At 50.0% G+C, this 18,542-nt stretch overlaps 1 protein-coding gene across 2 annotated transcripts in view; it reads left to right on the top strand.

The window, feature by feature from the left end:
* Positions 1 to 18,542, top strand: part of BIN3 (bridging integrator 3) — a 37,876-nt gene that overhangs the window by 1,492 nt on the left and 17,842 nt on the right. The window contains exons 2-4 of one of the 2 annotated variants that reach the window (XM_065651742.1): positions 7,814 to 7,862; positions 14,113 to 14,153; positions 14,735 to 14,796. In XM_065651742.1, the coding sequence (XP_065507814.1) occupies positions 7,814 to 7,862; positions 14,113 to 14,153; positions 14,735 to 14,796 (152 nt within the window). The other variant, XM_065651743.1, reaches the window with a different exon arrangement.

Below are 18,542 nucleotides of genomic sequence, written 5' to 3' on the forward strand. Positions count from 1 at the left end.
GGGAGGGGGGACTTGATATTCTGCTGAAATCTGAGTCTCCTCTTTCTTCCCCAGCAGCGTCACTGCTTCGGCGCCTCGTAGCTCTGCTTACGCGCGAACGCGAGGGGCTGGGACCCGGCGGCGTGGCAGGGACACAATCGCTCTCAGTTCGGCCTCGCTGTCCGTCTGTCCCCGCCGGCCCTCCTGGGTGACAGTTCCTGCAGCTGGATGAATCGCCCCATTCACGGGGAGTGGCCAGAGTGACGTCCGCCCCGCAGCGAGGGGTTATGCTCCCGGTAATACATGCCGGCGTAGGGGGAACCGATTGTGCCGGGGTCGTGTCCTGCTCCTCAAACGTCAGAGTGAAACGTGTCCGGCCGCGATGCCGCTGCTCAGAGGGGCAGGAGCTTTGTTCCAGCCCAGCGGGGCAGGAGGTTGCTTTGTGTTTGCTTAGTTCGCGCGTGTGTCTCTCTCCAGCGTTAAGTTCAGGGCAGCGTTGATTAAAAACTCCCTTTTTCAGGGGTCGCCTGTCACACCCGATAGAGAGGACGAAGCTTCATCCTCAGCGCTGTCCTGCAGATCATGCTGGGGAAGCAATGCATAACTCTGCTTCCAATTTTGCTTCTGTGCGCTTGTTACCTTAATTAATTTTTTGCTCGTGGTACCGACACGTGAAAACTTTGTTTGGAGAGCAAAGCGTCATCTGCTGGCGCCAGGGGCCAGATCAAACCCCCAAATTCCCGACTCCTGCACCAAGGCAACTAGGCAGTGCTGTCTTTCTAGGCTGAGCTTTATTTAGAGCAGGAGTAGGCTTGTTTTGGGAGACAGCCTAGCATGGGCAGATAAGATGTTTTCAAAATCTTGGTGGCTTTCTTTAGGTTTTACGCCATGGATGGGGGTCCCTTGAGCACATCCGCATCCTCCTCTTCTTCACCAGTCCCCCACAGCCACACGTTTTGGAGGAAAAAGTTGAAAATACTCCATGGATTACCATGGCCATCACTCCTTTTAAAAAAATAAGAGAAATAGAGTGACGGTTTTTCTGTATCATCACCCTCAATTACCACGTGTCTAATTTGTGAGGATCTAAAGGATTTTTTAAGGTTCATGGAACCGTGTAAAACCAAATGCTGTTGCAACTCCTACCCAGCCTCCTAAATACCTCCTAAATTCCCAGCTCCTGCAGGTGATTTTACAAACAAAAAAAGGGTTTTTTTAGCGGCATGACAGCTCAATATCCAAGTGCTGCCTCTCGGCACCGCTGCAACAGCTGTTATTTACAAGGAGAAAAAAAATATGTGAAGCAAATGTTGATAGTGAGGCGGCGCGAAGCACGTGTTGTGTTGTTGCACCGCAGCGGATTATTGCTGTGCACGGGGGGGTTGCCGATGCCGGACTGCGAAACCATATGTCTCTTGGCAGAGAGCTCTCGCTGAGTGGACTGAGGAGCTGGCACCGCTTTGAAATCGGGAGAGGGACTGTGTGCTTGTGCGAGATCGAACTCCCCGGATCTTTATGGGATGGGATCCAGACTTATTGTGAATGCGTTTTGTGAAATATTTAGGGATGGAGGTGACGAAGAGGAGCTGCTTGTCTCAGTGGTTGGCTGGGTGGATTTTTGCGAGGGAAGAAAGAGGAGAGTGCAGGGAGGTGGCAGGGATAGGTGGGTTGTAGCATATTGTAGCATACAAGTGGGTTTGTTCGATATTTATTTTATTTTCCGTGGTTCTTTGGAGCTGTGCTGTGGCCACGTTGGGCAGGTGCGATGCAAACACAAACCAAGGCGCTGTTTTCTTCCCGGCGAATCAATATTGATATTTTTCAGAGCCCAAATCGCCTCGTGCTCAACAGCAACGCTCCCCCTGCTCCGGGTTTCAATGAAACTGGGATGTGGAGATGAGCACAGGATAAAATTAGATCGGATGAAGCAACCGGATACCAAAGCAGTGAGCGAGGTGCACGCGGCTCCCAAACACTGCACAGCGCCCATGAAAGGCGGTTTGCACATCCCAAACACCACACAGCACCCATGCAAGGTGGTTTGCACATCCCAGACACCATGTAGCACCTGTGCAAGGTGGTTTGCACATGCCAAACACCGCGCAGCACTCGTGCAAGGCGGTTTGCACATCCCAAACACCATGTAGCACCTGTGCAAGGTGGTTTGCACATCCCAAACACCATGTAGCACCCGTGCAAGGCAGTTTGCACATCCCAAACACCGCGCAGCACCTGTGCAAGGTGGTTTGCACATCCCAAACACCATGTAGCACCCGTGCAAGGTGGTTTGCACATCCCAGAGGTATTTTCATGGCAAAACTGAATTGCTGGCATCTCGGCTCCTCACAGCATCCATCGCGGGGACATCGCAGGACCTGGCGTGGTCTTCGGAGCACACTTAGCACGTGGTTATTTCTTAATTATTATTTTTTTCCGCCTTCTTTGTACAGGTAGCTAAAAAACCAGTGTTATAATTGAGCCACAACCGTGTTTCACAACTATGCTTAAAATGGATATTTTTGTAGCACAGTCAAGGCCTAAAACAGCCTTGCAAAATTCTGCTCGCCCACGCGCCTGGCGTGAGTAATTTTCTTTTGATGGGTGAGTAAAATATCATTATTTTTTTTTTTCATGCTCATCTTGGAATGGGTGGGAGAGTGGATTCTGACATTATTTTTGATTTGCTCAGCTCAGTGCGAGATGCAGAGATACGAGCGGCCCCTGCCCCGAAGAGCTCGGGCACACGTCTCCACTGCCCAAGTCGAGGAAAGCACCTCGTTTTCCTCAACATAAAATGGGTGTTTACATCTTTTTCCCTTCTCTCATGCTGCAGGGGCTCTCCCCGACACCTTTTTGTGGCTTAATGCCTCCAAGTTCATAGGGACAGCGCTTTTATCTCCCCGCATCGCTCCTCTCCCTGCCCCTCGCCACCCCGTGACCTCCCTTCTCTCCACCGAAAACCCAAACCAGAATTTGGCGCAGAATCTCCCTCGACATAAGCTGTTTGTGATCCGTTTGAATAATTTTTTCCCTTTTTTACTGTGTTTGGAGCGGTTGCCATGAGTCCCTGCAAGGCGGGGGGAGCGGGGTGGGACGGTGCATGCGGTTTCCATGGACACGGTTCCAGCGAGGCATCCGGAGCGATGCTGGAGATCTGTGTCTAACCCGCACTCGCCTTCCTGCCTTTCTCACCTGGGCAGGGCTGGGATCCCCTCTGGATCCCCCATCAGATCCCGGGGGGCCACAGATTTGCAGCTTTTCATGATTTTTGGGAAGCCAAAAGCCGCAAGACCTGCGGTCCGGGCGTGCAGGTTGGTCCTGCCGGCCTTCGGCGCGTCACCTCTCCTCGGGCGCTGCCTTCAGCGCTTGTTAGGACTCAGGAACACTAATGAGATAATTAGTCCCATTTCAGCAGGTACCGATGATGGGCACAGCTGCCCTTGAACTTCCAGGGTGTCCTGGCTTTCCCATATCACACCTCGGAACGCTTTCCAAACACCGATGTCTTGTAGCTGTGCGCACCTGAGTGCAGAGGGCACGGTGTGAGAAGGAGAAGCTCCCTCTGGCTTCTCCCTCCAATTAACTCAGTAACGGCAATGAGAAAATGAAAGTTACGCCCTCCATGTTCTCATCCTTCTTCGGATGCTCCCGACCTTTGTGGGGGTGTTTGCAGGAACACGAACACCTTGAGTCGAGTCGTGTCCCAGCGCTGGAGCTCGGCCCAGCATGGACGAAGGGAAGGACTCGCCATGGGCAGGGAAGGGCCCCAGGGGCCGTTTCTGGGGTAGTTTGGGCCAGTTTTGGGCTTCATAGTTGAGCAGCTATCCATGGATGATTTTGTCGAAGCCCTCGGCACGAAATTTTTGGGAAGAGCAGCCTGGGTGGGTTGGGGTGACCCCTGGCAGCGCGGGGGGCTGGGGATTGTTTTCCTGGCTGCAGGCAAGAGAGATGTTTCTTTCTGGTGAAAGAATTGGGATTTTGGGTGGACATTCAAAGATCGAAAAGCTCTGGTGGAAATCCAGGCTGCGCTGGCTTGGCTGGGGTTTCGATGGGAGAAAAAAAGAAAAAAAGCCCTGAAAGTTTCCACGGGAAGCGGGCACTTCTCACAAAACACGAGTTTGGTTGGTGGCGTTACCGATAAAAACCACCGGTTTACACCACACGCAGACCCGCCGGTTCCTGGCAAACACCCACGGCAGAAATATTGATTTGGATGGTGCACGGTTGCCAGAGCTTTGGCGTCACTTTTCCTAAGTTTCTGGGTGATTAACCTCTGAAATGTGGAGTGAGCGAGCACGTTGGCCCGGCCACAGCTCTCCCTGCCCTTTCTCTCTTGTGCTGCTTGTCTGTCCATCCATCCCTTCGCAGGGGATTGAGCAAAGGTTTGATGTCCAATGCGGCAAAAGGACCATCACCTCCCTAAATTATCACTGATTGAGTGTGATTCACGCTGGCAATTCCTCCATGCCTGCGTTTCAGGGGAGTGGGAGGAGGAGCGATGTTTGAAACTCCAGCTCCCCGCAGACCTCAACGAGCTGCGTTTCCCCCTTCTCTGCTTGCGAGGTTTGTTCGCAGCTCTCCTGTGCATCCAGAGGAGAATCAACCACTTTGGTGCGTGCTGCCCTGGGTTTGCACGTGGAAAAGCCGAGTAAATAGACGACATTGCCGGGGAAACTTCAGAGAAAATCAACCACAGCTTCTCCCACCTTCCCCTCCCTGGGGTTCCTGAGCATGGTGCGTAGAAGCTTGCAGGATTCTCTCCACCCACACTTTTTTTTCCTACTTTTCAGCTTTTCCCACCCCTCCCTGGGGTGTTTTGCCCTTTTCCCTCCCAGCTGAACCCCCAAACTCCGACTGACGTCCCTGGGGGGTGCAGGGCTTGGGGGGACGGGGCTGGGGAGGCTCCGGCTGTGACTCAGCGGAGCTCGCGCTCTTCAGGAACAGCATTTCAAGGGATTTCACACCCCAAACACAACCCCGGCTTTCTCTCGCTCAGCAGAAATGAGAGATCAAAAAAACCCATAAAAAAATGCGCCAATTCTGGTTTTTCTTCGGCGTCTGGAGACACGTGCTCGGCTTTTAAGGTAACGGTGATAACGGTGCCGCGTTGGTAATCCAGTTAGAGACAACAACCCAAATCTCTCCAGCTTATACAATTCCCGTTATACATTTCCTAACCAGAATAAAACACCCGGCAGCCCTTGATTTTTAAGCGAATAGTTGTAACGTTGCTAAATCAGGCAGGTGTTGTCCCCCCCATTTCGGAGCCTGGGACAGGAGCTCATGGAAGGACAAAAATTCTGGGTGCCCGCAGCAGTTTCGAAGCACGGGGTGGATCCATTTGTTGTAAAAGCTCAGATAAAATCCGTATTTCTCATATTTTTTTTTTCTTCTTTACTGCCTTTCTTCCTGCTTATGCATCTTCCCCACTCCCCCCCAGAACCATATTAAAAGGCAAAGATTCAGAAACCAGGAAGATTATCTCAAATTGTAAAATAGCAACCAAAAAAAAAAAAATTGTCGAATACATATTACTTGCGCAGGGTTATTTTTTAGAGGTTTTACCGAGACAGACATAATTAGCCAAGCGGCATCACAATGCTAATAGAGATATTTACTGCTTCAAAGTGTGTTTGCGGTGTTGTGAAGTGCTCCAGTGACTTTTCTTTTGTTCTGGAAGAAAGTAACTGGGATTTTTTTTTCTCTTCCCCGTCCCCCCTGCTCGCCAACGCCAATTCACCTTCCCTGTATCCCTCGTTTATCACCAAAATAGCCTTAATTTAACCCAGTTTGCCAGCAGAGAACGATGGTCAGGGTTGCTTCTCTAAATATGCCTCGACAGGGTTGGCCAGACAAGGCAGAGAGGAAGGTTGAGCACAGGTAACGCTTTAATTTTAATTTTAACTGTGTTTTCCCGTTAGGAACCAGCTTAGCTCCGTCCCGAACCCAGCAGCCGCCGCGGCTCGTCCTGCAAATGCTTTTTCTCTGGTTTTTACCTCTGGGTAAAAACCATCTTTTTCTTCTCCTTCCACCAAGATAAGTTGATGCCATCGCTTCCAAAAACGTCGAGTGACGGCACCTGGCTGCGGATGGCACAGCCTGTGCTTGGGAGGTGCCTCATTTTGATTTATATTTGGCCTGTGGAGGAAAACACAAAGAAAAAAATCCATATTTTTTTTTGCTTTCTTCCTGTAAGGCACCACACAGCCGGTTATTGACGGAGTAATTATACCCCAGAGGAGTGTTTGTTTATAAAAGCAGCGTGATTCAGGGGGCTGGAAAGGGTTAACAACCTCAAATTATATCGGCCCGACCGGAGAACCATAAACAGGAAGCTCTCCAGAAAAAAATTTAAATTTAAACCTGGTGACTCAGGTTGGCTGGTGCTGCCTTAGGTGCGCACGGGCTGCAGCCCCGGCTCATTACCGGCGGTAATTACACCGTTGGGTGGAAAACAGCGGCCAAGAACGGGGGTCGGGTTGGCGGATAATCTTGGATTTTTGCTTCATCCGCGTGGATGACGTGTGGCCTCGTCACAAACGCTTTCTCTCATTGCGTGGCATTGCTTGTTTGGGGGTTTTAGGCGATAAATCGGTCATCTCTGCTTTTCGTGTTCTGGTCTTTAAGATCCATGTTCTTCTGACCCTTTTAGAGTTGGTGGTCAAATAGTTTTCTGGCCATTATGTTTAATCTGAAGGCAGAAAATGGCACAGCATTGCTTTTGGTGTGAAATACTGTAGTGGTAAACTCCAAGAAGAAGTAAAATGGGACTTGAGGACCATTACTTAGTAAAAGGAGGAGTGAGGTTAATGCCAGATAGATCCACACCGATCATATTACAGTAATAAAAATATTTGGGGGTTCTAGTTGTCCCATTGAGCAGTGTTACAGCAGTGCCGGTGCGGGGGAGTTCATGCTTTTAAAAAATTCATGTTCTAAAATTCACGTTTTTGGGTTAGTGTGAGAGTTCGCACTGGTCCAAGAGGGACTTGGGTACCATCCCAAGAAGCGCGTGGTGCGGATTGGGGATGGGACGCTGAGGCATCCCTGGGAAAAGATACTTGCATTTCATTACCAGACCAATTCTCCTGTTTTAGTTAAAGCAGTACGGTGCAGAAAACGTTGGGAGATTTTGGACGAGATGCTTTAGCCGAACAGCGCGTTGAAATACACTGAAAACAGCAGTTGAATTCCTGGATTTTTAGTGCACTGATAGGTGAAAGAAATCCAATTATTTCCAGGACGGCTGCGTGGCTGTACCCATCTGACCCAGCCACCCGTACATATGTTGTGTAATTTATTTGGAGTACTCTTCACCTTTGAGCTCGCTCGCGTGGGGAAAAGCATTCAGGTAACCCAGATTTGACTAGCAACCATATTAAAGATTTTAAGAATGAAGGTGGTTGTGCTGGCAGGTGAGCTGCTCCTACAGCTGTTGTACCAGAGAAATCCTTTGAAGCAGCTCACAGCTCCAGACACTCGCCTTGTTACTTTTTTTAATACCCTCTTTCTAAATATTTACAGGGTTTGTTATTTCTTTATTTATTTTTTTCCCTCCCCTTCGGATTTGTTTTTAAACAGAGCGTGTTCTTCAGCTGGTTTATTTTGCCAAGGAACGCCTGGAGCATCCATCGCGTTTATTTGCTTTACTAGGATGGAGATGCTGGGAGGCAGCAGCTCTCGGAGGGGGACCACGCCGCACAAAAAAGGGGTGTTGCTGCCCCGAAACGAGCCCTTCTCACCCCAAAACCCATTACCCAGCATGAGACCCGCGGGGCTGCCTGTTTGAAACCAGCACCGCTCGCTCACACCTCCCCTCTCCTCTCTTTTCCAGGATACCGTTCAAGATCGGGCAGCCCAAGAAACAGCTTGTACCCAAGACTGTGAGTAAACCAGTTTTGCCCCTTTTTTAGCTCCAGCTTTTTGATCATGTGGCTGATGAGTCAAGCCGGCACTTTGACTCGTCCCATTTTGCCAGCGTGTGCCTGTGCGCGCGTGGGTGGGAGATGTGAGCGAGCAGAACCTGTTGCCGCGTGTGACCAACTCTCGGTTCCTCGTGCGACGAGTGAGGGGGAGCCCCAACCGGGGAGAGTATTTTGGGTTTGGGATCTGTTTAATTTTGTTTAATTCTTCTTTTTTTCTTTTTTTCTTTTTGGGGGGTGGCGAGGGGAAGAGCTCTTTTGGTCTGGCACAGTTTTCCTCAGAGATGGCTGAACGGGCTTCCTTCCTTCCTTCCTTCTTTCAGCAATGGCTTGTTTGTTCATCCTTTCTGAGCAGATGGAGGAGGAGGAGTGGTTCAGATCGCTGAATATAACTGTTTCCAAAGAAAGGCTTATAAGCTGAGATGCTTAGTGCTCGGGCGTGAATTAATTTGTGCTGCACAGCATTTGCTTTAAAAGCAAATTAAAAAAGCATTTTGTATTCTCGTGTCTTTGAGACTCCTAGCCCAAGTGCTGCTGCTCGCAGCTGGCTGTGGTATTTTCCCTCCTTAAGCAGATGGTCTTTGCCTTTGTCCTGTGCAAAAAAAAAAAAGCTGTGGGACCTCACAGTAGCTGTCCCTGAAAAACTAACCTGCCTACCTGCTCTAAAATAAGTGCCCGACAGCAAGCGCAGCGGAGACTTTGTCTTTATAACGGCGTTGGTGACCTAATCCCTCCAACAGACTGACATCTCTGATCCTTCCTCTCCGGGACGCTCATCGCTGCTAATTCCTCAGCCTGCGTGGGCACTCGTGTTTATGGGGCAGTTTCTCCTTGGGACATGACATTTTCCCCCGGAGGCAGAGGGCTAATTCTGCCACTCCCTTGGTGTCTTGATTGTCGTGTTTTATTTTAAAGGATTTGGTTAGTTGTCTGCTGCCGTAGAGCAGCAATTTTCTGTAACGGCTCCAAACTGTCAGTACAAAATTTAAGCCAGGCAGGCGATGAAGACAAGGGCTGATAAAATTCCTCAATGGTTTTTGCGTCTCTTCAGCTGCCCTTTCTCCGGGGGGGGAAGGTGCTGCCGTCTGCGGTCCCTGGGCCATCCAGCCCACCAGCCTCAGCTCTTCACACCCCTTCCAGTTCATTTCGGGAGCCCCCACATCGCCTCGCTCCACGAGATTGTGCCTCTCGGCCTCTTTCCTGGTGTTTCCAACACCGCTGTCCTTGCAGGCGATTGCACGAACCAACTGCTCTGCAGCTCCGGGTGTCTTGGCCGCCTTTCTTGGACATCTCCATCCCACCCGTTCTCACATACGAGTCAACTATATTTTTTTTCTCTTGCCAGCGCTTGCTGATTCTTGTCCACTCCTGCTGCGTTTGCTGTTGTGAGAGGTTTGTTTGGGAGACCTCGTCTCCCCTGTGCCGTGAAATCAGCCGTCCCAGAGCCGTGTCAGGAGCTTGGACTCGGTGTAGATGAACGGTTGCACCTTCGAGAGCTTTCCCTGAGCTGCTGGGGCAGTTGGCAGGCATTGCTTTTATATATGTATGTGTGTATTTAATAGAACAGCTCAGAATATCCAGCAGGCAGAGGTTCATTCAGCAGCACAAGTGCTTCCAGGCCTTCCTTCTCTTCCTTCTCTTCCTTCTCTTCCTTCTCTTCCTTCTCTTCCTTCTCTTCCTTCTCTTCCTTCTCTTCCTTCTCTTCCTTCTCTTCCTTCTCTTCCTTCTCTTCCTTCTCTTCCTTCTCTTCCTTCTCTTCCTTCTCTTCCTTCTCTTCCTTCTCTTCCTTCTATCTCCCCCAAGAAGAACAAGAAGTTTTTATGTCGATGACTCGGTAGCTCAGAGTCGGATGCTGATTTTTAAACGGCTTCCACTCGCCATGTGTTGACGACAACAATACTTCCCATACAGCAGATACGTGGAGAGCAGAAAACAGGAAGCCCAAAGCTCCGCAACCCCACAGCAAGTGTAAAGTCACAGCTCTTCAAAGAAGAACAAAACGGCAGGAAACCACTGATCCCCCCGGGGTTCAGCGCCGGGGCTGCTTTGTAGCTCTGGTGAGCTCCAGGCTCTCGGCTTTACCTCCCAGTCGCAGGCTGAGACGCTCCAGCTGTGCGGGCCTGGGGACCTGCGGTCGCCGGGGAGATGTGGGGTGTTCCAGATGTTGGCCTCTGGAGCCGCTGCAGGAAGTGGGAAGGTGGGGCAGCTCCAGGGCTGCGTCCCCAGCCCCGCGGAGGGGAAGTGGTTGTGGGTAGAGGTTCTCCCACTCGCAGAGATTGGACCACAAAAGAGGAGGAGAGGGGAGCAAAAAAAATAAAGAAAGCATTTGTTAGGATCTAACTTCTTTGGCTCTCCATAACTCAAGCACAGGAGAGGGGAGAATCGCTTTGCCGAGAGAGGCTTGGCTCGCCGGCAAGCCTTTTTTTTCCCTTTTCTTGATGAAACGATGCTGGGGTTGGTGTCAAATCTAGGCCGGCAGTAGTACTGAAAAGCAATTTGCTTAGGCTGCCGAGGGAATTAGTCATGACTCCCCATGCCCACTCGCTTCTGATCCTTTGAAGAAGGGCATGGTGTCAGCCGCGGTTTAGCTCTTCAGGTAGAAGGAAAAACCCCCATAGAAAAATAATCGGCTGGTGAACTGAAGTGATCTCCCACCTCCCAGACATGCCTCTGCTTTGTTTCCACCTTAACCTGGGCAAATCCAATTCCAGACAGCGTAATCTCTCCCCTCCTCTCTCCTGAAAAGAGCAGCTGTCACCGGGCTCGGTGGGAGGATCTGCTGAAGAGAGGGGACCTGCTGTCAGCCCAGCCGCAGAGGACACAGCAACACAGCCCAATTAAACTAATGCCCAGTGATAGGACTTAAACCTGTTAGAATTATATCTCTCTTGCAGAATGTTTATTGCTCAAAGCTGCTGCAGCGATGAAGCCTCTTATGGCAGAGATGTTCTTCCCCAGGGTCCGAGCAGAGGTTACACTGGAACCAGCGCTGTGGTTGTTTTCCGAGCTCACTGAAGTTCACCTGCGTCACCCGGGGCTTGTTCCCCGCTCTTCACCGGGGCTCGGGTTATCCGAACCGGCAGGTAGTTGAGAAGAAGAACCGGCCACGCATCCCCATGGGGCACAGAGCTGTGGAAATCAGCCCTCTCTTGGGATGGGGCAACCCAGCAGAGCCCCTTCGCATCCCCCAGGTTTTCCCCCTTCCTTCCTCCCTCCCTGGGCTGACTCAGATGATTCGCCTTCCTCCTCCTCGCTGGCTTAACCTCGGGTGAGTCAGCTCGGCCGGGAGCGCAGACCCTGCCAAACCTCCCGCCTTGAGTCATCCCTGCAGCGCTGCCTTCCCCGGGGAGCTCTGCGAGCGGGAGGATTCCACTGCAGCCTTTCCGCCGGGCTCCACCGGCTGGCTGGAAATCCCCAAATAGCCAAGTGAAACGTTGCCGAAATGCTGGGGCGAAATCAAGCCATACCAGTTAAATGAGTTTACTCATTTTCACTCTCTTCCTTCAATCTTCAGCGGGACGTAAGCAGTCTCTGCGGTTCAGAGGTGCATCCTTTTTCCCTGAGCGACCTGTTTTAAAAGCTTTCTTGCTAGGTGAGGGTTTGGAGAGCTCGCTGGGTGCTCCATGGAATCCCAGAGACATCTGCACTCTGCTGCGTTGCTCTTGCACACAAAGCAAATATTCCCCCATGTTACTCGCACAAATTCTGCCTCGAATCTTGCTTGATGGCATGGCAGAAGTTCCAGGTTATAGCAGAATTCTTGGCCTAATTTTATGGGCTTCTTTTTTTTTGGAGGAGAAGGAGGAGGAAGAATTTGCTTCCCTTTTTCCCAAGACCCACGAAGAGACTGAGACCACTGGAACGTGTAGAAATCAGCTAGTCCTCCTCCAGGAAAAGAAATGAACCTCAGGGGAATGAGAAGGTTCATCACAGTCCCTTATTTCCATCTCTTTGTAGTGTTGGCTTTGGTCTTTCTTCGTTGCCTTGTAACCATGGTGTTGATTATGATATTGCCCTTAAAGCGGCAGGGCTGTTATCGCAGGTGGAAGGCCCAGTGTTTGCAAACAGAAATAGCCGGGTGAAAAAGGAAAATGTCGTTTATTTCAATGGTTTTGAGAACTCATCGTTCTCTATGTAGATTTAAATAAAAACCCAGAGCCGAGCGATCTCGCATTAACGAGCCCGTATGCCCAGAAGAAAAAGCGTTTGGTACAGAAACACGTTTTGATTTCTGAGTTTTCAGAAAGAGACTGCACAGAAGTGGGATTATTTTAATATCACGGAAACTTCCCTTCAGGATATTGTAATTTCCTTGCCTGTACTTCTTGTTCTCGTTACCCTTAACGTGATAATCCTATCCATAGCCTTTTGCCGTGAGTGTTGGGGACGTGTGGCCATTGATGATCACGACTGGGAGAGGGAATTACTGTGTGCTCTGCAAAATGTACTCGCTTTGCTCGCAGCTTCTCCTCCGATCCGCGGGTCGCTGCCGCCTGGAAATCTACACGGTGGGAGCACGTGAGAGCGGGTTTTTTTTGTTATATATCTGGGCTCCTGCGACGCAAACGAGAGCGGCGATGACTGGGAGCCAGTTGCTACTGTGGGCGTGAAAAATAAGAGCAATCCTTGGGCAGCTGTCTCTGCATCGATGGCACTGGAGACGTGAGTCAGGCCGGGCAGCTGAAGCAGATTCACCTCCATCGTACGGAGAAAGCGCCCGGGCAAACTGAAATGGGTGTTTTGGGGGAGATTTTGGGGGGTTCGCGTCACCCAGGGGTCGCAGGGTGGGGATGTTTTGCCTTGTTCGTGTCCATTAGGCATTTGTGCTTGTCTCCACTCGTTGTGCACAAACAGCAAAAAAGAGAGGGGCGTGCACCGTGAATTTTTAATTTCATAGCCAAACCCTCTGTTTTTTGGAGGAACCGATTGTGGAGGAGACACCAGAGAACACGGAGAGGGCTGGAGCTCCGTGCCGGGGCAGGACATCACCACCCTTCAAAGCACATATTTTTTGAGTTCTGCCCGACCCTCTCTGCTTTGCAACCAAAACAATTCACACATAAGGCATATAAATAACTCCCTGGTTATTTTAGCAGCCGGAATAGCCATAGAAAATCGAGGGTGATTTGTTTTTCTTTTTCTTTTTTTTTTCCTATGTGCTGGTTACCTGACCTCCAGGCACCAGCTGCTGCGGATTTCTGCAGAACCGCGAACCGGGCAGGAGCCGTGCGAGCTGCCCCCACGCTGCTCCGTGCCTGTTCCCCAGCGAGACCATTTTTAGCAGCACCAAAGGGAGCTGGAGCTCGGCGGAGGGGGTTTTTTTTGCGGCGGGGAGAGCCAGGACGCATCCCCCGGATGGTGGGAGCTGATGGTGCGGACAGCTGGCCAGGATTGCCGGTCACCGCCTGCCTTCACATCGGGCTTCTCGTATCGCTCTGGAGTTCAAGTGTATCCGAAAGCGCAGACGAAAAAGATATTTAGAAACGGAGGTTTCGAGAAAACTCATATTCCTGTGCTCGGTCTTAAAATACTGCTCTTTTAATAGCAGTTTTGATGGAAAAGCAAATGTCCCTTTTAAGTGTTCTGGTTTCACATGATGCTGTTGCATCGAGCCTGGGTTTGTGAAATCCCGAGGACAGCGTGAAGATTTGGAACAAACCTTTGGATCCTTCTAGTCCTGGCTGCTCGCAATATTAGCATTTCCTTAATAGCATGGTAGCTTGACAACACAAACGAACCCAGTTTTGATCCCATGACAACAAAAGCGCATGTATTTACTCTTGGCTGGTCAATTGAAATGCATTTGCTTATTTGGTCGGCGAGGTGTGGAATGAATGTCAAACATTGTGTGTGTGTGTGTGTGTGTTAAAACAGTCAGCATGGAAGGAAAATTCCTTAAAATATCTCGTATCGCTGGAGATCTGCTGCCAGATAGCAAGTAGGAGGGAGCAGTCATTGATGTAGCATCGGGAGAAGGCTGTTCCTTAGCTCAAGCTGCTTGGACCAGCGCTCCAGATGAAACGTTTCATCGGAGGGAGCTGTCGCAGGAATAGAGTATCAAGGGGGCAAATAATGCGGAGACCGGAGGACAAAACTTCATTTATTTTTGAAGCGTAACCCCCGTTCTAGCTGCAGCGTTTCTCACAGGTGGTTGCTGCTCCAGGCTCTGCTGCGGTGGCTTTGAGCTGATTTCCATCTCTTCTTTCCGCAGGTGGAGAGAGACTTTGAGAGGGAATATGGAAAGCTGCAGCAGTGAGTATCAACCACACCGGTCCAACAGGAACAGCGACATAGTTCTCTCTTGTGCCCTCTCACTGCATCTTCCCGGGAAATGTCAGCCGGTTGTGCTCTTCCCAGCAAATCACTCACTGCCCTGTAATTTCTAATTCTTCAGAGTTTCTCTGGGTGTTCAAAGGTGGCCTAAGAAGTATTTGCGGTAGTGTTGAGCTTTGCAGATTGTGGCAGCTCTGAAGTAAAAAGTGTAAAATTGCCAGAAAAGTGCCAGCTCAACACCTCTGAGGACAAATACTGGTTTTACCGTACTGATTGTGTCACATAAGCTCACACTTATCACCTGGAAGCATTTGGCTTTGCCATTTCTGGTAAGACTTAAAAAAATGTGTGACTTTGAATAAGAGAAAAGGTTGAAAACCGTCTGAAAACAACCAGAAAAGGTTGGGCAGCACTGAACTTTCGCAGAGCCTCGCCTGGATATTTTTAACTCACAACAGAAGCCAGCATATTCAGCCTGTAAATGATTTGTTGCATGTATGATACACTTCGGTTTGTTTCTTTCCAAGATTCAGACTTTGCCTTGTTCTCCCATCTTTCAGATTGGAAGATCAGACCAAAAAACTTCAGAAGGATATGAAGAAAAGCACAGATGCAGACTTGGGTATGTGACTGTAGGATACATAGACTGTGAACTTGGCCACAGAGAGACGAAGTGACTTTTCTCGAGATCACATGAGTAATCTGTGACAAGTCTGGAAAACAAATCTCGCTCTCAGTCCCACTCAGTTTGCTTAGTTACAAGGCCATCTGCACGAGGGCTGTCGAGCCGTATCTCAGCCGAGGGAACAGAAAGTATGTTATGGGCTCAGTCCCTGTCTCTGGAGCTGCGCCTTGCTGTGTGGCCTTGGACAAGTCGCTCCCTTTTCTTTGCCTCGGTTTCCACAACCAAAAAATAGGTGCAGTTATTCCAGCGTGTTCAGCCTGGATAAGACGGGACTAAGGGGAGACCCTATCGTGATCTGCAGGTCCTCACAAGGGGATGAGGAGGGACAGACGCTGATCTCTCTAGCGACTAGTGATAGGACCCGAGGGAATGGTAGGAAGATAGAATTATAGAATAATTTTGGTTCAAGAGACCCTCAAAATCATCAAGTCCAAGCGTTCCCCCACCCCTGGCACTGACCCATGTCCCTGAGAACCTCATCTCCACATCTGTTCAACCCCTCCGGTGGTGACTCCACCACTGCCCTTGTGGCAGATGTGCCAGCGCAGGTTCAGGTTGGACATTAGGAAAAGGTTCTTCACCCAGAGGTCAGTGGAGCACTGGAACAGGCTCCCCAGGAAGGTAGTTCCAGCCCTAACCCTGACAATATTCAAGAAACAATTGGACAATTTGAATTTTGGGGTTGTCCTGTGCAGGGACAGGGGTTGTGATGATCCTTGTGTGTCCCTTCCAGCACAGGACATTCTGTGATTCTCCAGTAGGAATGCGGTGTGACCACGCCACGTGGTGCAGGTTTGAATTGGGATGGGAGAGAGGAGAAGACAGAGGTGGATTTTGTGGGTGCCGGTTATGGAAACACACAGCCAGGGGCTGGTTTATACCCAGATGGCTTTTCTCAGCGTGCGGTTTGGAGCCCTCCCGCTTTGCAGCGGGGCCCCCGCAGCTCGGCGGCCAAGGCAGATGCACCAGCGCAAACAGGTGTGGGCTGGACTGGTCCAGCATCGTCTGCTGGGAGTTCAGTTCGCAGCGGGGTGGGAAGGAGCCCCAGCGGGTGCTTTGCCAGTGGGAGGGCTGGTGAATTTGGGGCTTCCCATGCTACAGGTTTTCACCTGTGCGTCTGCACACTTGGATATCGCCAGGCGTAAAAACAGATCCCGCGTTCTCCCACCCTTCCCAGTGCGTGCATGGGGAGGGCGGTGGGAAAGGCACCAGTAACCGGCGCTGCCAGGACTCCTTTCCAGGGTCAAAACTGCTCTTTCTGGGGACTTCGGTCATTGTCAGGGATCCTTGGTAAGTTTTTCCTCGTTAAGGATTCCCCTCCCCTCCCTTGCAGTGGGCGTTGTTTATATGGAGCATTTCAAGTCCCAGAGGAGCTGTGGGAGGACTTTCTTTTTCCGTTCTGCTACATGGCAGAGTCACAAATGAGCCTTGGCCAGATCCAGTGAGATCTGATTTCTCATTTAAAGGCATGAAATCATGAGTGTAAGGGAAGATTTTGAATGTGGTGTGGTGAGGGACAGCTGAAGGAGAAGGAGGTCGGTGTGACCAAGTACTGAGGACTGTTTCCTTCACCTGGCAGTGCCCGTTCCCAAGAGGAGATTGTGATTTTTCAGCCCCCATATCCGATGCGTATGGCTGTATATCGGCATCGTGTCCTCCCAAGCATCTCCCAAGCCTCTTATTTCTTCCACTGTACCTCTGTGCCTTGGGGGTTGATTATTCACTGCCTGCAAACACTCCCTAGCAGACTGGACCTGGTGGCTCAAGTCTCCACCTTCTGCCAAATAAAGACTCAGCTCAGAATGAGACCGATTCCTCCAGGAAAATGTTCCTGCGAGGCTCGGCGTGGTGGGGAACAGGGTACGGGTTATTAGCAGCACTCCGTGCTGTGGCTAAAGATCGCTAACCCCCTTTCCTCCCTCTTTTCAAACAAAATACGATCTTAAGGAGCAGGGGGATGTTCTTTAATTGGAGACAAAAGCTTCTTTGATGCAAGTGACCTTCTTGATCACCGTACCTCAGTTTTGCTCTCTGGAGCGTGCCTGCCTGTTCTCCACCGCATTTATCGTGATGTAAACCAGCAGTGATGCTGTAAAGTCACCTCCTTTGATTGGAGTCGCATCCCGCATGTGTTTTGGAGTCTCATCCTGCATGTTTTATGAGCAAAGTGCAGTAGAGACCCTGTGAAGCCCACCCCGAGGGGCTGGCCATCCTCTCCTTCTATTTTTCCTCTCCTCTCCAACGCAGCGTGTCCCGGGGTCTGCAAAGCTGCCTCGGGAATCACAGAACCTGCCACATTTTCCTTTTCAGAGCCGTACAGGTGAGGTCAGTGATGCAGGGGAAGTCCCTGGCTCAAAATCTCGCCGAATATGCCTGAAAACCCCCAGTTTCTGGCCTCTCGAGCTGACCCCGCCGCTCCCCTCGCTGCACAACACTTCCAGCCCTCTCCTTGTGAAGGGAAACTCATTTTTCCTCCAGCTGAAGGAGTTCTGCCATTCTTAACTCCGTCCCGTTTTGGCACAAATCCTTCCTCAGATGTGGTCACACATATGGATTATATCCCATCTGTTTAAAGGTTTAAACGCCTAAACCCTTCATGTTTGGATAATAGACGGATACGGTAGCTTTGTTATTCCGTAGTTAGTGTCTCGTTCTGCCTTGAGCTTCCCAGCTATTCCACTTCTGAGCTCGCTGTATAATTGTGTGTAACCTTTAAATCAGAATGTTTAACCCCTTGATTTATGATCTTAAGCCCCATTATTCGGATGACTTTAACTTTTAATATCTGAGGGAGTACAGTAGGAGGCTTTCCAAAGCTCTGCAGCACGGCTCAAGCATCTGGCTTTCTGATCTTAAACTGGAATAACTTCCAGCAACAGTACTGACAAAAAAGAACAATTTTTACTTTAGTACCCCTGACTTTTTTTTTTTTTCTTCTTTACTCCCATTTATATAGATGCTCGCCTTTTTATTCGTATTTTTTTTTCCATTCTGTACCTTATTTTCTTGCTCTTTTGTAGCGGTCCTGTCATAGGGATTTAATTTTCCCTTTGAAAACTGACTGTGGATAGGGAGCGGGACGTGTCTGATGGAAAACAAGCAAAAGTGCTCAGTGAGACGGGAACTGGAGCATCTCAGAGTGTGTCCTGGTGTTCCTGGATTTTGTGGTGACAATTTCGGGGTCTGCAAAGGCTTCAGCCTTTGTGTTTTCCCCTGAATTGTGGGGTTGCTCTCCACGGACAGAAAATCTAGATTCACTGGGGGAAAGTGCTTGTCCAGCTTGTGTTTCTGCTGCTTGTGAAGTGCCTGTTTTGAGGGTAAAAGAGAAACCTCATCTTCCAGTCCTGTCAGTCTGGTCCTTTCCCACCAGCGCTAAACCCACTTCAAATCTATATTTCTGTAAAGCCATTTGAAAGGCTTAATGGACTGTGATTTTTCTCATTGTGGAAGAGCTGTAGTGAGACTGAGAGTGACACTTAATAGTCTGTCGAGAAAAGGCATATAAAAAAACCCCATCTACATGTTTTTTAAGAGAACGGCGCTTTTGTTAGTCTGGGAATATTTCTGGCAACATCACAAGCTGTACACCGGAGTGGTTCAGACTTAGATAAAACCCAGTTCTCTGGGTGTTTACTTGAATGAATTGGTGGCTCTTGCTTCCTTGTCTCTCAACCACAAGTGAA

This window comes from Caloenas nicobarica, chromosome 25 (genome assembly GCF_036013445.1).
Source record: "Caloenas nicobarica isolate bCalNic1 chromosome 25, bCalNic1.hap1, whole genome shotgun sequence".
In the NCBI taxonomy this organism is placed as follows: Eukaryota; Metazoa; Chordata; class Aves; order Columbiformes; family Columbidae; genus Caloenas; species Caloenas nicobarica.